The sequence below is a fragment of the Choloepus didactylus genome, chromosome 4 (assembly GCF_015220235.1).
Source record: "Choloepus didactylus isolate mChoDid1 chromosome 4, mChoDid1.pri, whole genome shotgun sequence".
In the NCBI taxonomy this organism is placed as follows: domain Eukaryota; kingdom Metazoa; phylum Chordata; class Mammalia; order Pilosa; family Megalonychidae; genus Choloepus; species Choloepus didactylus.
In genome coordinates this window covers 11,745,664-11,760,396 of record NC_051310.1, presented here as the reverse complement: position 1 = coordinate 11,760,396, position 14,733 = coordinate 11,745,664, and the positions used below count along the sequence as shown (strand labels likewise).

The window sequence follows — 14,733 nt, the reverse complement described above, 5'->3', positions numbered from 1 at the left end:
GACCTGAGACCTGTAAATCTGTGAACTAATAAACCCCCATTGGAAAAGCCAGTCCATTTCTGGTATTTTGCATTCGGGCAGCTTTAGCAAACAAACACCCTATGTGGCCAAAGGGACTTTGCAGGTGTGATTACGTTCAGGGTCTGGAGATGGGAAGACTGTCCTGGATTGTCCAGGTAGACCCAGTGTAACCACAAGGACCCTTACAAGGGAAAGAGGGAGGCAGAAGGGTCAGCGCTGGAGAAGGAGTGGAAGATGCTGTGCCGTCATCTTTGAAGATGGGGCCGAGGAATGCAGGTGGCGTCTAGAGGCTGGAAGAGGCAAGGAAACAGATTCTGCCCTATAGCCTCCAGGAGAACCAGGCCCACCGACACTCTGACTTGATCTAGGTGAGGCTGATTTTGACTTCTGGCCTCCAGGACCATGAGATGATAAATTACTGCAGTTTTAGCCAAGCCTGTGGTGTTTTGTTACAGCAGCCCTGGCAAACCAAGAGAGATACCTTCCACTAGGAGGGTCAGGTGGAGACATTCTGACCATGCAGCCTGGAGAAGGGACATGTTGGAGGCCGGCACGAGGGAGAAGAATCCCAGCATCTCTTCTCTGTGAACCCAGAGAGGTGGAAATGGGGAGATGTCAGGCATCAGAACCAGCCGAGGTCAGGATAGCAGTTGTGTCCAAGGAGAGAGGCACTGTCATTCACTCAGTCAGTCAGTCAACAAATGTTTATTCGGCACCCTGTGTGCCAGACCTGTGTGAGGTTCTGGGGCTTCCATGATGAGGAGTAAATAGATGTGCTCCCACCCGGTGAAGCTTCCAGGAACCCTCTCTAGTGACGGCCCAGCACGGAGAGGCCGTGGCCCAGCAAGGCTGGGGTGGAAAGGACCACTGGGCTGAGGTCTGAAGAACGAGTAGGCGTTAGCTGGTGACAAGAGGGGGCAGAGCTTGTGCAAAGGCCCTGAGGCGGGTACCTGAGGGGCTGGTGGCCTGGTGGAGCTGGAGCCAGGGGTGGACCCCACCCTGCAGTGTTCTGTCGAGGGTGCTGGTTGGCATCCTAAGAGCCATGGGAAACTGACTTTTTAAATTGGGAGTGGGGACACGACCATGTTCATATTTTGGAACAATTCCTCAGGCGGCTGTTGCAGAAAGCGAGGGCAGGGAGGCCAGCTGCAGATTCGGGAGGCAAGTGAGGAGGCTGCTGAGCAATCTAGGATGGTCATAGCAGAGATGTGCCAAGAGGGAGATTCAAGAGGCATCAGCGTGCTGGTCTGGGCATCAGTCAGGATGAAAACTGCACATACCAAGCCTGGCCCATAGGAGATGTGCAGCAGCCGACTGCATTTGTTGTCGTTATTCTTTTGTGTTGTCTCTTTGGTGCTGCCCAGCACTGCTGGGAGGAGATGCTGTTACCCCTGAGCTACGCATCATGAAGCCAAGGCTCCTAGATTTACAGCACCATCTGGAAAAACATGAGAGCCTTCCAAAGTGACCTGAAGGAGCCATGCACTTAGAGCTGTGTCAGGGGTGCGAATGCCAAGAAGTCGCTCTTCTCAGCTGAAGCAGGGTGTCTGTGGCCACTTGTTGAGTCTGTAAGAGCCACACTCTAAAAAGACTCCACCGAGGTTCAGTGCTGGTTGAGCCTGGGGCAGAGCAAGCCATGGCATGGGGCCAGGAGTCCCCGAAAAAAGGCACAGACAGACCCCATCCTGAAAGGACACCGCTGTGTGAGACAGGCGGGTCCAGGCAGCGACAGCCGCCCACTCGATGACAACGATAATGACGACCTGCAACCCCAGTGGCAATGATCTTGACCACTGACATCGATAACAGACAGGAGGTGACTGCAGGATCCTGCTGGAGGGGCCCCAGAAGGACTCCCAGAGGTGGCTTTGGGGGTGGGGTAAGGAAACATCCCTGAGTGCCCTGCTCAGTATCTACACTGGCCCTCCTGGTTTTTCTGACTAGTGTTTCTTACCAGTCCTTGACTGCTACATTGGCTCCAGTTCTGCCTGTAATTGATGGCCCCTATTGTTGATGTCATAGTTGCATGGTCACTCCTGGCTCTTGGACTCTGGTTTATGGCTGTGAAGCTTGGAACAACCAGTTCCCGTCTGGAGATGACGTAAACATCCAGAAATGTTTTCTTCTCTTTTCAGCATGGCTTGCATTTTGGCTTCACTTTGTGTGTGTGGTTTTGAGATGTGAGAGGGATTTCTGTGATGTGACCATTTCTTCTCTTTATTCTGAGTTCTTCATTGTTGGAAATTTCCATCCGTGTATTATTTATTAATAGATGCTGTCTGATTCTCTGTAAATGCTACCTCTTCTTCAGGCTCCTAAAATTCAAATTCCCAAGCGGACTTTAACTTTCACCTAGCCTAGTCCCAACCGACCTCTCTAGCCTTATCCCCTCTCACACGCTGGGTGCCTTATGCTCCAGCCACCATCTGCCCATCTGCCTACCTATCCATCCACCAATCTATTTATCCACCCATCTGTCCATCCATCCATCCTTTCACCCATCCACCCCCATCACCATCTGTCCACCCACCCGTCTACCTACCCATCCATCCACCCATCCACCTACCCATCCATCCACCCATCCACCTACCCATCCATCTACCTACCTATCCACCCACCCATCCACCCATCCATCTACCCACCCATCCATCTACCTATCCACCTACCCATCCATCCACCCATCCACCTAACCATCCACCCACCCATCCATCCACCCACCCATCCATCCACTCATCCCTCCATCCATCTACCTACCCATCCACCTACCCATCCATCCACTCGTCCTTCCATCCATCCATCCATCCATCCAAATGGTGAATGTTCAGGGCATTTACTCTGTGGTAAGATTCTTGCTGGTTGTAGCAGATATAGTACGTGAGAAGCTGGACAAGATCCCCACCTCACAGAGCTTGAGGTTTCCCATTATCACAAAAATCCATGCATTTTTCTGTTTCTTGTCATTATTCTGGATGTTTTCTCAGCCTGGTGTTCCCACCTCTTTGTGCTCGGCTCCCTTTTCTACCTGTTGAAATCCTATCATTCAAAGCTGTAAGTCCCCTGTCCCTTCTCCCTGCTGCCCCAACTTCAGCCAGCACCTGTTTGCTCTGTAATCCTTTCATTTTGCTCACCACACTCAGCCCAGGTCTTCCCCTGTGTTGGATTATAAGCTTCTGGGTCAAGTGGAGGCTCCATGTCTCTTGGCATCCATCCTCCTCCAAGCCAGAGAAGGCAAGAAGGGAGCCGTGGTTTGTGGCTTCTTTACTGGGCTCTCTGATGGGCCACGTGGCATGATAATCCCTTTTCAAGCAGACATAAGATCCTCACGGAAGCCCTGCACCCTGTGCCTTCCTGTGACCATTCTACTGCCCAGAAAATTGAGGCTTGGAGACGAAAAGTAACTTGTTCAAGTCACGCGGCCAGTCCAAGGCTGGGTCAGGTCTGATCGGGCCTGGGCTGACTCCACAGCAGCGTCCCTCCCATATGCCTGGCTCTGCAGGTGCTCGGGAACAGGCCTTCCAAACCTGTCTCTGCCGAGAAGACTGGACAGCACGCCTGGGAGGGCTGGCCAGACGCCCTCAATTGTAAGAACAACAAATAAGTATTCTTTAATGGGTTTTATCATCGCCTGCCAGGAGTGGCCTCAATAGATGTTACAGGTAGAACGGTGTCCCCCAAAAGGTACGTTCAAGTCCTAGTGCTGAGAATGTGACCCATTTTGAAAATAGGCCCTTGGAAGTTATTGGCTAAGATGTGGCCACACTGGACAGGTGGCCCTGATCCAATACGACTGATGTTCTCACAAGGCGAGGACATCTGGACCCAGACAGAGGGACAGCCAGCGATGGAGGCAGAAGTCGGGTTATGCCACAGCTGGGAGCGTCACCTCCTGCTGGCCCCCGCCAGAGCCTGTACCTCCAGAGGAGCCCGACTTTGCCACCCCTGCAATCTGGACGTCTGGCTCCAGGCTGGGGACTGATAAATGTCGGTTTCAGGCCACCTGGTTTTGGCTACTTCCTTTTGGCAGCCCTGGGAAACCGGGATGGTGGACAGTGGCCTCGTCTCTGTTACAGGCCCAAGGTGTTTGTGTGCCTCTTTGACTTTTTTGGGTTTTGAGTGGGTAGAATGGTGTTAGGAAGCCAGTGAGAGTTGAATGTAGAATTTTCTGTGACGAGACAGATGAATGAAAGGCCAGGCTCTCGTGGATCATTGGCTCAAGGATGTTGTTCCGGAGTATCATTACCTGGCAGAGAAATTGAGTGTGAGCTTGAATGTGTGTCGGGGGGGTTGGGGCTGGGGGATTTCACACCTGAGCTTCATTCCAGCTCACTCTGTCACTAATTTAGTAAGTTCTCTACCTCGACAGGCTACTTCCCTTGTTTGTAAAACAAAGGCATCAGCGTTTTACAAACTGTCCAGGGTTACACATTATTGACTTGTTATTAGTGATCTTAGAATTGTGAAAGACTCAGTCACTCTACCTGTGGATCCTCTGTCACCTCCTCCAAACTGGGGCGATCAGCCTCCCACTGTGGGAGCTGGGGTGGGGCGGCAGGTGGGGGGAGGTGCCTACAGCCTGCAGAGAGAGAAGCCTCTTGTTTCATGGGCCTTCCCAGGTGGCTTTGAGCTGGGGAATCCTCCTTTAATTTCTTGTAACAATGTCGCAAGAAACTGGGAGGACGTGAGTGTCTTTGGTTCCTGCCGTTTCTGAGTGTCTGTCCTGTCATGCCCGTCCCACCTCTCTGACTAGTTAACACCCATTCTGACTGGGGTGCTGGGGTCCTGGGGGCAGGCGGGTTCCCGTCTGAGAGGAGGGGAGGGGCCGAGGCAGGCAAGCCCCGTTCCTCCGCCCGGCATCCCCTGGAGTGGCCCCCAGACCTCTCCCTCCTGGAGGCTGAGGGGAGAGTCCTGCCCTTCTGTAGAAACGTGAGGCATGGGAACAAATCTCTGTGTGGGCCTCAGGCGAGCCCCGTGCACTCTGCCTGTCTGCCCCCCCCCCACACACACACCTGGCCTGTGGTCGGAGCCCTCCCCCGCCCCGCTGCGGCTCCTCCTCCCCTGTCCAGGGCCGGGCGGAGTCCCGTGCGTCTCTAACCCATCGCACCTGCACCTGCGCTAGCAGCTTGGGGGCCAAACAAGGTCACAGTTCTTTCATGTAAGTGTTTAATTGTACTTCTAGTATCATATTTATTGTTACTATGTTCTCATTTATAGTTATTATATTGACTAATATATTAAAACAACATACATAGGATGTTATTAATTTAAACTATTGGTATACATATGAAAAATATATATTATAAATTACAGCTCAGTGAATTTTCACAAAGTAAACGCACCCATGTAACCAGTAGCACCGGATCTAGAAACAGGACATGAGCTGCCCCTGACAGATAACGACCTAGGGGCTCCTTCCAGTTGCTAAACCCCTGACCCCGACCCCTGCCCTGTCCCAGCCAGTTCCATTCCTTCTGCCAGGGATGCTCTCCCACTCTGGTCTTTACCTGGCTGTTTCCTTCTTACCTAGAGCTCCTCGTCAGAGACGCCTTCCCACACCAGCCAGCCGAAAGGAGCCACCCACCGCTAATTCTCCCTGTGCTGATCCTCTGAGTGATTCTGATTCCCCTCTGATAATCTGCTGTTTCTCCTTTTTTATTCCCTCGTTCTTCCTTCATTCCTCCTCCTCTTCCCTCCCCTTTTCCTTCCTCCCTCCTCCCTACATCCCTCTTGTCTCCTTCCCTCCTTCCATCCTCTTTCTTTCCTCTTCCCTTCCTCCCTCCCTTTTCCTTCCTCCTCCCTCCCTCCTGCCCCTTTTCCTCCTTCCTTGCCATCATCAGTAACTTGAGTGTTGATGCTGTCAACACAGGGGCCTTGTCTGGTTTGCTCACCACTGGGTCCACAGATTCTAGAGCCGCAGCACCTAACGATCCGTGCCGAGCATGTCTTCGGCAGATGAGTGGATGGATGAAGTGGCCCTTTGCCCTGCTCCTGTGACCCCCGTGCGACCTGCCATCGTCCCCCTGGAGTGTGACTCCATGAGGCCCGTGGCCTTCCCCTCTCCGGGGCTTGGAGTCAGGGGGCAGTGGGCCATGGGCCGAGCAGGAAGAAGCCACGTGGAGACCCTCCAGTCTCCCAGCTCTGACCGCATCGCAGATTAGCATAGTGGTGCGGTCGCGTCTACTGCTTCGGTGGGGGGGGGGAGCGGCCGGTTGCTGAACCCTCAGCTCTCGGCGTTGCTCGGAGGGTACCGGCGGCGGGGGCTCTTTCCCAGAGGTGAAGGCGAGGCGGGGGACTTGGCCAGGTCCCCGGCGGTGGCGTGCAAGGTGTGGAGGGTGGCGAGAAAGGAAAGGAAAGACACTCTTCCTCCAGAGGGGGTAAAACAAAAGGGGCTTTATTCAGGGGTGAGCACAGGTTATATAGGCTGGTAAGAAGGGCGGGGTCGAAGTGGGGGTGTAAGAGCCTTAAATGGTAATGCTGAGGGGAGAAAGGCTAGGATTGGTTCTGAGAGGGTGCGGAGGTTAGGATTGGTTCTAAGAGGGTGTGGAGGTTGTTTGAAAAGGGGCGGGAGTTGCTCTGGCAACGGTGTCTGGCAACAGTGTATGCTCACTGGTGGTGGCGGGAGTTGCTCTGGCAACGGGGGGTGTGCGAGCAAGATACGGGGGTGGGGAAAAGGCGGTTCCCTCCGGCAAGCCTCCCCTAGCGGTTGTATTTTGGGTGAGGAAATGGGGCCTGCCTCCGGCCTCACTTTCCCAGGCCTGGGGGGCTGTGGAGGGCGCTGTCGCCCGTGCCCACCACCCTCCCCAGGGGCTGATCAGGTCCCCCAGCCCAGGCCCGCCAAGTTGAAGCACGTAATCAGTATCCCACATAGTGGCATTGACCTTTGTCTACCCATCTGTAAAGTGGGGGCACAGCGGTAGAAATGAGAGTAACGCTCTAGCCATTCCCTGACCATGGCGGGAGCTCCATGTATAGTATCTGGTATCCCTGTTGTTGTTTGATAAATGTTCATAAAGGAAGGCTTGACTGTTTAGTGTCCATTCATTTAGGTACTATTAAAAACGGACATGTATTTTGGGCCTGATAGGGACCAGAGCCAGCCCTGGTTCTTAGCACACATCCCATGTTCAGCCCCTGGGGAGGGAGCAGAAGGGCCTGCGACAGCTGGACGTCCGTCCCTCTTCATGGCTGCATCACCCCCCATCCCCATCCTCCAGCTAGGAGTCTCGGCTGCAGGGAGCCTTTGGAAACAGAAATGGGATGTTCTGACCCTTGGGATGCCAACATTCCCCCAGGTGTGGCTCAGACATTGGGAACTGGAGTCACTCTTCTGGGGACTTTGTCTTTTTCAAGCTCTTCACCAGGAGCTTGAAAAAGTTCATCCCCCTTGACTCAGAAATTCTGTATCTGGGAGTCTACCCTAATAAATAAAAATCCATGTACATGGATGTATGTTTGTTCAAATGGATGTACAAGGTTGTGTACCAGTGTATTATTTATAATAGGGGAAAATGGAAATACCTAAATATCCAACCCTAGGGGAATGGTTAAATTATGGCATGTATTTACAATAGAATATTATACAACCGTTGAAAAAGTATTTTGATGGATGTTTTCATGATGCAGAGCCCGTCTTTGCACGTACTCTCTCTCTCACTTATACACACCCACATGCACGTACACACACACAGGCAGAGAAAAAAACTGGAAAGGAAAATATCAAAATGTTAACAGTGATTTTCTCATGGTGGTAGGATTAAGATTTTCATTTTTTTTTAATCCTCTTCTTTATTTTCTTAAGTTCTGGGCTTGGCGTGCTAAAAGCTGAAGGGGGAAAGAGGGCATCTTGCTTCCTATTGCTCCTGGGGCTGGGGGGGGCAGCGGAGGTGGTGGGCCCGTCAGCCCCATGAGTCGCCCACTGTCGTGAGCTGCCAGACCCCTCCGCACCTTAGCGCATTCCGCTGTGAAGTGGAGGGTAAGCTTGCTTCCTCAATGAATGCTGCACATATTCATTTCATAGATTAAAACATACATATAAATTGTAAACAAAAAAAAAGAAAGCCTTTTTATTTTGCTGCCCCTCGTGGCCGATGTCGTGTTGCGTGGCCTGCCCGGCAGCGTTCCCTCCTCTCGGGCCGCATCCTGGTCCCCACTCACTGCCCTCTCCTTTCCTTCTAGCTGCCCATGATGGGAGGAGCATTCATGGACTCGCCCAGCGAGGATTTTGGTGCCGAGTACACCCTGTTTAACTCCTCTGCCAGCGTCCACGCGGCCTCCAGCGGCCAGGGCCCGGCCGAGGAGCCCCCGCGCTCCTCCCACGACGCCGTGCTGTTGTGGATCGCCATCATAGCGACGCTGGGCAACATCGTGGTGGTGGGGGTGGTGTACGCCTTCACCTTCTGAGGGGACGGCACGGCCGGCATCCTGCACTGGGATTCCAGGGCCGAAGGTTGCAACCACACGCATGTTCTGTCCACCTGCAGTGACCGTGCTTCTACAGTTTCTCCAAGCAGCCCGAGTTTCCAGTATCCGCATTAATCTGTGGTCAAGCTGATTCTGAAAACAAGGGAGCATGGGTTTCCAGCTCCCCAAGGCATGGCGGGGCAAGACCTTCCCGGAGCAGAGCAGGCAGCTCTTGAAACTGCATTCCAGGAACATGAAACCAGGTGGAACAGCCAGTTATGTTTAAAGATGGACGTGGCTTGGTGACCTCCCGCGGGCAGTAAAGCATTCCTCATGTGTCTTGTCTTAATGCAAACTTATCAGACCTGGTGGGTGGGGCCCCAGGGCAAGAGTGGCCCTTGGACCTTTAGCGTTCCCAATCCAGTCTTGGTTTTCCATTCAGCCCCTTGGAATGGTGGTGGCCGTCACTTGAAAGCCCCTAGAACGTTCCCAGTTTGACTTGGAGATGTCATCTCTGGCCCTTTCCAAGAGCCAAGCACATCAGGAAACCCAGGGATGGGGGAATTACTGGCACGTGGTGGGGGTTGGTGGTAGGGATGGGGGTTTTTATCTGCTGGATGGACTTTCTCTTTTTTAAGAAGAGGAGAGAATGTGTTTAAAATTTAGATCTGCCAGGCAGTTAACTTCTCAGGCTGCCAAAGTGAAGATGTTCTTTCTTCTCTGAAAATGTGGAAAATTGTGGAATTTTAGAGAGAGTAAGACTGGGCTCTACCTAAAATTTGACAGATGTGATGGGGGGAGCTGATGAGCCCCAGGGCTAGCTGATGGCGGAGTCGGCAGAAAGGAGGCCTCCCAGCTCTTGGCTCAGTGCTCTCAGTCTACCACACACACTCCTGGTCGGAAGGAGAGCCCACCCTCAGAGAACATCCAGGGGGTCCTGAAGCTGAGGGCAAGGTGGCCAGGTCTTTCACATGCCTGTGTCTTAAACCCAGTGTGGATCCTGTGCTCCCTCTTGCAGGTGAGAAGGTGCTTCTGCCTGAGTCTGTTTCCTTAAACTCTTCAAAATTCCTGGCAATGGAGGAAGCTCCCAAGTAAAGATCAGAGCAGGAGGGGCTGTGCAGGATTGGAAAGAGCTGTTTTTCTTCCTTCCCTTAGGGAAAGTCATGGCCACAGCACAGCCTGCCCCCTCCCCTGTGAACACAGAGTGTGGGAAGGGGCCCAGAAAGGGTCTCACTTGCCCCCAGCCCTGGTGGGCCTTTCTCTCTGCTTTCTCCCTACGCAGTAGGAAAGAAAATAAATGACATAAATTCATCCTCTGTGATTGAGAAATGGCCAATAAGAGCTTGTGTGTGCTTGGGGACAATTGCAGTAAGGTTGGGTTTGCCACTGTGGTCTCAGGAGAAATGAGCATTCTCGGTGACAGGCAGGGAACATGCTAACTGTCCGGAGGTGGCCATGGCGTCTGGCACGATTGCCAGTCGAGCCTCCAGACGGGGCCTGCGGACAGCCGCCAGCTCCCGAGGACCACGTCCGTCACTGCAGCCAGGCAGCCTCAGGCAGCGGTCACAGGCGCAGAGAGCCTCCCTGACCTTTGCAGCGAGGGTCTCCGTCTGGAATTGTTGCCAGACCCCTGCCTTCAGCCAGGCCGACCCCGAGGTGGGGTGGTCGGGCAGCTGGGGCGTGCGTCCTGGCCCTGGGGTTCTCGCCCTGGCTGCTTCTCCCGGGAGCTCTGCCCTCGGTGAGCAGGGTCTGCCCTGGGTTCCTCCCTGAGAGAGTCCAAGGAGGGCGGCCAGGGCCAGGGCAGGTGGCCAGCGGATGCCTGGTGACCTCGCGGGGGCCGCCCCAGCCCAGATGCCCTCTGACTCTTCACCTTCCAGCCTCACACCCCAGGGGAGCCCCCCAGCCTGGTGAAGGTGGGGTGACTGCTCCCTGTTCTCTAACCAGTCCGTGGAATGGCGGTGGGAGAGCGGGTTCTGTGTTAGCCCGGCTGGAGGGAGGAGAGACAAGGAGAGGAGAAGAAAGGCCTCCATCACTGAGGAGGAGACTCCTGCACCCTAGAGCAGCCCTGCAGGCAGGGTGGGCCCCCGGGTACTTCTGGCCTCAGAGGTCACCCCCATGAACTTGTTTTTTCCCAACATAAATGTCAGTTAAATTCAACTTTCAGGTCTCTCCCTCTTTAGTGGCAGATTCATAGATGGGCAGAGGCTTTAGGAACCATCTTTCTGGAACTTTCCATTGTACAGATTGCAGTAACTTACTCAGGGTCCTTTGAGCTGAATTGCTTGTAGTCTCTTATCTGATTTTTTGCCACCATCACTCAGATAACAGTGAAAGTAGATGTGCATTTTGTTGTCTAATTACGGAGTAAATAATAGATTTCCAGCCTGGGGGGTGTGAGCTGCACTTTCCCTCCTGCTCAGCTCGGGGTTCAGTCTTAGTTGTTAGAGAAGAAAAACTTAATTCTTGAAGTATTGTGTGCCAGGCGCTGTGCTAGATTAGAGTCATGTACACTTATTTAATCCTCCTTACGATTACCTTACAGCATCCATCGATCTGATAGACAGATGAGGAACCAGAGGCTCAGAGAGGTGAAGCAACTTGCCTCAGGCTACACAGCATGAGAGTGGCCGAGCAGCGATTTGAACCTGGTAGCCTGCTGGTCTAAAGCAGGCTTTCTGTGACACCATGCTGCCTTCGGGGGCTGGATGCCACCTCCAGGGCACATTTAACCCATACCCCGGGCCTGCAGAGTCTGGACGAGCTCTGGCGTCCACTGTGGAAGCCCCTGACCACCCCCAGGATAAAGCCCACTCATTCGCTGCCCAGTCCCTCTCTCTGCCCAGGCCTCGGTGGGGGGGTTCCCTGATGCCTGCCTGCCCTGCTTAAGGTTCAGCATGAGTTTCCTTGTAAGGCTCCAGGGAAATTCCCAGAGACCTGCCTTCTCAGGATACATGCAGAGGGGGGACCCCCGGCCAAGACTGGAGAGCCCAGTGGAGGGGTCCTCACGTGGAGTAGGCTTGATGCAGCCAGAACTGCTGAGTCAGAGTCGCAGGATGCCCCATTTTGCAGGTTGGGCCTCAGCCTGGGCGCAGGCTTTTCCTGGAGCCCCGAGGCAGTCCGGAGCTGGGGGAGCCTGGGGCCCCCCTTCTGGCTTCTCCCTGGGCGGGGGGGTGGGCCAAAGCCCCCCTTGATTTGATGAGTGTGTGTGGAGGAAGGAGAAGTCTCACCTCTTCAGCCATTGCTCCTCGGAGAAGGAGCCCTACATTTGCTAGAATGTTCCCTGAGCTTGCCCCTGCAGGCCTGCCATAGGTGCCCACCTCCCTCCCCACCCCCACCACACCCCCGTGTTTATCTCCCTCTGCGTGTGGGATGCTCTCCACTCAAGGGATTCCTGCCCACTGTGGGGTCCTGAGCAGGGTGGTCACTACAGCCTGTCCCTTCCCTCGGAGGCAAGGCTTTCCCTTCCTTTTCCGTGAAACCAAGGTCAGGTGAGATGCCCCTCGGCCCCGGAGAGAGACCACATCTTTCCCGAATCCCCCGGGATCCCAGGGACAAGGCGGGGGAGGACAAGCTATTACCACTTAGTGCCGCTGCAAATGGAAGGCCTGGATTTCGGCCAGCCTTCAGCCTGGGTCAGGTCCCCTGGTGGCGTCTGTCATCTGCCCGGCTGCCGCTCGTCTGCAGCACGCGGCGGTGGTGTCCTTCTGTAATATTATTAATAATTACACCCCCTGACACTGCTGTTCACTGAGCATCTTCCTGGTGCTGAGTGCTCTTTTTTTGTAGCTTATTTAATTCTCTAAACAGCCCCAGGGGCAGGGGTGAGGGTGCAGAGCAGAACCTACGTTATTCTCCCCATTTTTGTGTTGAGAAACTGAGGCTCGGCGGTGTGTCCGGGGCCGTAGCCAAGCAGTGTTCTGTTCAGACCCCTCTGTCAGCTCTCCTGCTGCCATGTCCTCTATAAGAAGCCCCCCTGGATGGTGCCTCTGAGGCTGGGGTTGAACTATCCTGCAGAGCCTGAAGCCAGAGGGTCTAATGCAAGTGTGAGCCCCAAAAAAGTCATCTCCCCTCCATGGCATGGTTGTCAAGTAGGAACAGGCAGTCAAGTAGGAACGGGCAGCCACACGTGTCCATCCGTCTCAGAACCTCACAGCAGTAGAGGCCTTGGAGAGCATCCAATATGACCATCAGTTTCCAGGGAAAGTAGCTGAGGCCACACCGTTGATGAGTGGAGAGGGACAAGCCCTGGACACCTGGCCCAGGGCCCCATCTTCTGGCCACACAGTCGTCAGGGACTACCCTGGATGACCAGCTCCCGCCCTGGGATGGGGTCGTGTCCTCTGCCTGCCAGCCCCCTCGCCAAGTCCCGGCAGATGCCCCCTTGCCATCGCCAGAGGACCTCCCAGGAGTGGGCTGAGCTACAGTAGGGGAGACCCAAGGCTCGGGGGACCCAGGAGAGCCAGCATGGCCCGGAGGTTGCATGTTAACTGTCCTGACCCGGTCCTCCCTGGCCCCCCATCACGGCCACTCAGTGAGGGGCACGGAGGAGAGGGAGGGTGCTCTGAGTCCTGAGAGCCCAGAAGGAGAGGCTCTAATCCCCAAGCAGAGAAATGAGCCGCTCCAGGAAACCCAGGTCATCAGAATTACAGCAGTGTCAAAATACTTCCAGAAAGTTGTTCCTGGCACTGAAGTGTGAGCGTTTACTGCCCTTTCGGGGCTGGCAGGGGCCGAAACAACCCAGGCCATGGATTTAAGGAGACAAAAGGCTCCCCTAGAGGGAGAGTGTCCTCCAGTCCTGGTGCAGCCGTGGGTGACGCCCGCCGTGCGCCCCAACCCCCAACTGCTCGGAAAGGAGAAACGGTGACTATCGGAAGTGTGATGGAATGGTCAAAACTATGTGAAATTACTGACATAAATTTTGGAATATAAGTCTGTGTCACTTGTTCCGAGTCAATGCAAAAAACAAATGTTCCATCAAGATAGAAAATTAGAGCAGAGAACGGCCTGGATGCTCTCCCTCGCAGGGGTCGGGCAGGCCCCCCGGGACCAGGGGGCAGCGAGGACGGGTCTCCCCGTCTCTGGTGACAGCCTGGACCTCTCCATCCTGCCATTGACAGCTCTCATCACCTGCTTCCGGGTTCTTTTTTCAGGCTGACTTCCCACCTCCCCAAGAGGAGGTTTCAGACCCTTTCTGCTTTGGCAATAAATTCTGGCAATTGGCTAAGACACTTTCGCAGGGGATTTATGTGCCACTGGCTCTTGGGGAAATCCTGAGCCCCCATTCCAGCCTGAACCCATCCTCCACGCAGCTGAGCAGCCCCAGTGGCTGCTGGTGGATGGTGGAGGGGCTGAACCTGTCCCCATAGTAGCTTTTTCCCTCTTGAACTTTCTGGGACCTGGCCCCTCTCCAGGGCCTCTGAGAAGCCCCTCTTGGGGAAAAACTTAGGAAGCAGATGGGGGGGTGGCGAGGGCTGGCTCACAGCTTTTGGGATTATCTAGGTCTTCTCTTATTTCTGACCCTTGTCCACGTGTCCCACCCTTGTTTTCCCCAGTTGAAGGTATAGTAGTCCTCTTTATACTATTGCAACTAAAGTTTTACAGAAACCTTATTCTTGTAACAAGCCGCCGTTCAGATGCCAGTTCTTCATGCTGAGAAAATCGGAATTGTTTCTGTGTCTTTCTAATGTTTTCATAATCAACTTGTACACATAAGTCATTTACTTAATAAAAAGACATTTTGACTATTCTTGTAGTCTTTTGCTATGCAAGCCCCCAGTTTCTCTATAAGATTACTAACTTTTACTACAGCGGAAAGGCTGCTTCTCAATGTAGGATTTCCATGTGCTCTTTTGATGAAAAGTATTAAGCTTAAAGGATGTAAAAATGTGGCTGTGAAACCTTCTTTTTGTTGCATTGTTGTAGCTGTCATTTTCTATTATGATAATTAAAAAAAAAAAACTTTAAGCGTCTGATACCAGTCTGTGCTTTATATAAAGGATATGCTCTCCTTGCCTTCCAAAGGCTCAGCTCCAGTGTCCTCTCCGTCCTGGTGCCCCTCTGCCCACCCGGGGGGTGGACCCCTCCTGTACCAGGCTGGGTGGACCCCCTCTCCCCCGTGCCCCACCAAGCCTTCTCCACTGTCCATCTGACACATCACAGGAGCCACATTTCTTTCCCGGTTTTCTCCCACCATACTCTGAGCCACCTGAGAGCAAACCATTTCCCTTTTGTAACTTTTTTTCCCAGCACCAGCCCCAGCGCCCAGCTCATGGTAAACACCCAACAGATACTCAGCATGTGAGCAAACGGCACTTG

General features: G+C 53.8%; 1 protein-coding gene across 1 annotated transcript in view; it reads left to right on the top strand.

Annotated features, from left to right (window-relative positions):
• Positions 1 to 14,382, top strand: part of C4H14orf132 (chromosome 4 C14orf132 homolog) — a 54,404-nt gene extending 40,022 nt beyond the window's left edge. Inside the window, exon 3 of the mRNA XM_037835014.1 lies at positions 8,194 to 14,382. Within this exon, the coding sequence (XP_037690942.1) occupies positions 8,194 to 8,418 (225 nt within the window). The 3' untranslated portion in view covers positions 8,419 to 14,382. The remainder of the gene's footprint in view (positions 1 to 8,193) is intronic.
• The last annotated feature ends 351 nt before the right edge of the window (positions 14,383 to 14,733 follow it).